Below are 4,332 nucleotides of genomic sequence, written 5' to 3'. Positions count from 1 at the left end.
GTAAGTAAACATTTCACTGTAAGGTCTACACCTGTTGTTTTGAGGAGCATGTGACTAATGAAATGTGATTTGATCTTACCACTTCCGTATTGAGTGAGTCACTGGTACTTCCTGCTTTAGTTTTTGCTTGTAAGCAGGAATCAGGAGGATAAAATTATGGTCAGATTTTCCAAATGGAGGGCGGGGGAGAGCTTTGTATGCATCTCTGTGTGTGGAGTGAAGGTGGTCTACATTTTTTTCCCTCTGGTTGCACATGTGACATGCTGGTAAAAAATGTGGTAAAACTGATTTAAGTTTGCCTGCATTAAAGTCCCACGCCACTTCTGGATGAGCATTGTTTTGTTTGCTTATGGCCTTGGTTTTATTTGGTTTTATTAAGGTCTTAATGCCAGCATTGGTCTGTGGTGGTAAATAGACGGCTTCGAATAATATAGATGAGAACTCTCTTGGTAGCAATACCTTGAGACTTTTTTAATATTAGACATCGCGCACCAGCTGCTATTGACAAATAGACACACCCCCCCCAACCCTCGTCTTACCAGACGTAGCTTCTCTGTTCTGCCGGTGCATGGAAAATCCGGCCAGCTCTATGTTATCCGTGTCGTCGTTCAGCCACGACTCAGTGAAACATAAGATACTACAGTTTTTAATGTCCCGTTGGTAGGATAATCGTAATCATAGGTCCTCAATTTTATTTTCCAATGATTGCATGCTAGTCAGTAGAATGGGTGGGAGTTTGGAAAGCAGTATATCCTTCTCGTCAGAAAAAGCTTCTTCCAGTTCAAGGTGAGTAATCGCTGTTCTGATGTCCAGAAGTTATTTCCGGTCATAAGAGACGGTAGCAGCAACATTATGTACAGAATACGTTAAAAAAATAAATACAAACAACGCAAAAAAAATACAAAATGGCACAGTAGGTTAGGAGCATGTAAAACGTCAGCCATCCTCTTCGGTGCCATCTTAACTTGGGCTCTAACTTGAAATATTGAAATGTCCTTATTCATGTTAACATATTTGAACTGGGTGTGGAGTGCAGAAAGCATATCTACCTAAGTCCATATGTAGCAGCTCATTGTAAGTGAAATATATAATGATTTTCTCTACACATCACTACCCAGTCGGTCAACAGATGAAGAGGGTTACTAGGAGAGCATTCCTCACAGCTGGTATGGAATTCAAATAGAGCAGGTACACACATCTCATCTTGACTATAGACTTGACCCCAACTGATACTGGCTATGTATACACAGTCTGTCTGCAGTCTATCCGTTGTAGATGAATTCATTCTACATTTTATGTACAATGTGATATAAAATACAGTTCATGCTTCTCCAGCTGGAAGCAACATCATGTTGACATGTAGCTCTGTCTAAGAGCCTATTATGGGTGATTCTCATTTGGGAAAATGACTGTCATCCATCCTCTCTCCTCCGCAACCCGGAACTGAGTGGTCGAGGAGTGTCAATTCGTTAGTAGGCATACATACGGAAGAGTGTCCTCCCCTCCTCGATAGCCCCCTCCTCCTTTCGTCAAAGATATTCATGTGTATCCTACCACGGAAGAGTTTTGAAATCTGTCACACCCCCTTTGAATAAGCTTTTGTTTAGCCAGAGGAGAAAAACATGCACACGTTTAAAAACAATATGCTACTTATTGTTTTATCTAATAAAATGTCTTGCACAACGAACTTCATTTGTTTTGAACACTTTACACATTTATTTTGGGCGAGTGCAGAAGCACCGTCTTATTTCAAGCCTGCGCATTTCCAATAATATGTACACTCTCCTTGCCGACCCGATTAACTTGGACCTTTTTCAAAAGGAGGAGAATGAGAGAGGACGGAGGAGAGAGGACGCAGGAGGTGAGCAAATCGAACTGATAAAAAGGCCTGTGCCTGTCTGGCAAAACTGCCAATGGGCTGTGTAGTTGCAGCTACAGTGAGCTCCAAAAGTATTGGGATAATGACAAATGTTTTATTGTTTTGGCTCTCTACTCCAGCACTTTGGATTTAAAAATGATACAATGACTATGAGGTTAAAGTTAAAGCTTTAATTTGAGTCTATTTTTATCCGTATCAGGTGAACCGTTTAGAAATTACAGCTCTTGTACATAGTCACCCCATTTTAGGGAACCAAAAGTACTAGGAAAATTTTACTTAAATGTGTATTAAAGTAGTAAAAAGTTAAGTATTAGCACGCAATGACTACATCAAGCTTGTGACTCTGCATTTGCTGTTTGTTTTGGTTGTGTATCAGATTATTTTGTAACCAATAGAAATTAATGGTAAATAATGTATTGTGTATTTAGTTTTTGTCACATTCAGGATTATACATAATCATAGCAGTGTCCACATTATTGTAGAAGTGTTTAGAAACATATTCTATTCTTATTTACAATTAAAGTGACTCCAAAATGATGCAAAACATTATTTACAATTCATTTCTATATACCCTAAAATGAAAGCTGACAGTCTGCACTTTAACCTACTAGTCATTGTACCATTTCAAATACATAGTTCTGGAGTACAGAGCAAAAAATAAGAAAGACAAAAAGTTACTGTCCAAATAGATTTGGAGCTTACTGTAAAATAGGCTGAGTAGCCTATTCAGGCAATCTGCAAAAAATTGCCTGTACAGCACAATATCTCAAATCCCACTGCCAACACACAAACGAGGCAAATGTTTGACCTACTGACCTTGGCAAAGAAAGCATGCAAACAGAGACCAAAGAAAACTCAGCAATGCACAATATTTCCCCTTTCTCTCTCTCTTATTATTACCTCATGGGTATTTTCACCCTCAGGTAACGGTCGATAGCGATGGCCAGCAACGCGAGGATGGAACTCTGCGTGAGCACCAGCATGATGCACGTGACCAGCAGGCAGCTGTAGAAGTGCATCTCGAAACCGATGTTGATGGTGATGGCCAGCGGGATGACCAGAGCCCCCACCGTAATATCCGCCAGAGCCAGAGACACAATGAAACAGAAGGTGGTGTCTCGCATCGAACGGTTGATCCGCACCGCCCAGATAACCATCACGTTTCCGATCACCGAAGTCACTGCGATGATCACCTCCATCACGATGTAGATGGCTTCGACGGGCATCGTGCCGTTAGCCTGGTCGGTCCTGTTGTCTGGTGCTGCTAGTATCTCAGAAAGACAGAGTGGAGAAGTCCTCATATTCCCTTGTGGAATTCGGAGAGGCATTGGAACTCTTCTTTAAGCCTGCGCATGGTGTTCTGTTGTTCGATCCATAGGAAGTTATGCATCTAGATATATTGGTTGAAAAGTCATTTTTGAGCCTGCATTACTGGGCAGAATGTGGACCCTGGTTTGGACACATCATGCATATTGTGGTTTTAGTGAAAGTCTGGTGTCCCACTCTCCAAAAAATCTTCTTTGCCAAAACCAAAGTTTGCTCACAAACGCAGAGCAGTGTGTTTTTTAAAGGCTACAGCGGCAACTGTCCCGAACTCAGACACAGGATGCTGACTGACCGTACGATCAGCTCCAATACAATCTCTAGTAATTGCGGCGAGGGAATTGTCTTTTCCCCGTTCTCTGTACTTTCTGGTAAGTCACATGCGCCAGCGGACATCTATGCAGAGAGAGAGAGAGAAAGAGAGAGAGTGCACCTTGTCCACAAAATTAGGTGGAAACTGAGTTGCACTTCCTGACCGCCTGCCAAATGTATGACCATATTAGCGGCACACATTTCCCTCAGATTACACAGATCCACAAAGAACTTGAAAACAACCCCAATTTTTAAATCTATCTCCCATATCTATTGAGTGAAATACCACAGTGTGACATAACAGCAGCAAGGCATGTGACCTGTTTCCACAAGAAAAGGACAACCAGTGAAGAACAAAAACCATTGTAAATACAACCCATTTTTAATGTTTATTTCTTTTCCCTTTTGTATTTTAACTACCTTCTGTAGTGCCTTTTGTACTACTTGCACATAGTATGACATTTGACATGTCTTTATTCTTTTGGAACTTTTGTGAGTGTAATGTTAATTTGTATTGTTTATTTCATTTTTGTTTATTATCTACTTCACTTGCTTTGCAAGGTTAACATATGTTTCCCATGCCAATAAAGCCCTTAAATTGAAAATGAAATGAGAGAGAGAGCGAGAGAGAGCGAGGACACATGGTATCGCCAATCTATCCCAGCTTTGGCCAGTGAGCATGAATGTGACATGCGCATTCTCATGAAAAACAGAAAAAAGCTGTTATTTGTTTATTAAATAGATATTGTGTAGCCCTTACCTGCAGTCAATGACCAAACGCTCCCTCATTGGCGTCATAAGTGGAAAGTTATTCATAT

At 40.8% G+C, this 4,332-nt stretch overlaps 1 protein-coding gene across 1 annotated transcript; it reads right to left on the bottom strand.

The window, feature by feature from the left end:
- Nucleotides 1-2,775: 2,775 nt before the first annotated feature.
- LOC135542307 (adenosine receptor A1-like) lies at nucleotides 2,776-3,609 on the bottom strand. Its single transcript, XM_064969185.1, has one exon. It carries the CDS (start codon nucleotides 3,205-3,207, stop codon nucleotides 2,776-2,778), a length of 432 nt encoding a protein of 143 aa, XP_064825257.1. The 5' UTR covers nucleotides 3,208-3,609.
- Nucleotides 3,610-4,332: the final 723 nt, after the last annotated feature.

The sequence above is a fragment of the Oncorhynchus masou genome, chromosome 6 (assembly GCF_036934945.1).
Source record: "Oncorhynchus masou masou isolate Uvic2021 chromosome 6, UVic_Omas_1.1, whole genome shotgun sequence".
In the NCBI taxonomy this organism is placed as follows: domain Eukaryota; kingdom Metazoa; phylum Chordata; class Actinopteri; order Salmoniformes; family Salmonidae; genus Oncorhynchus; species Oncorhynchus masou.
The sequence above is the reverse complement of the archived record's forward strand: the minus strand, read 5'-3'. Positions and strand labels throughout refer to the sequence as shown.

Coding starts and splice junctions, on each gene's coding strand:
- LOC135542307 (XM_064969185.1), bottom strand. CDS start 3,207: ATGCCTCTCCGAATTCCACAAGGGAATATGAGGACTTCTCCACTCTGT.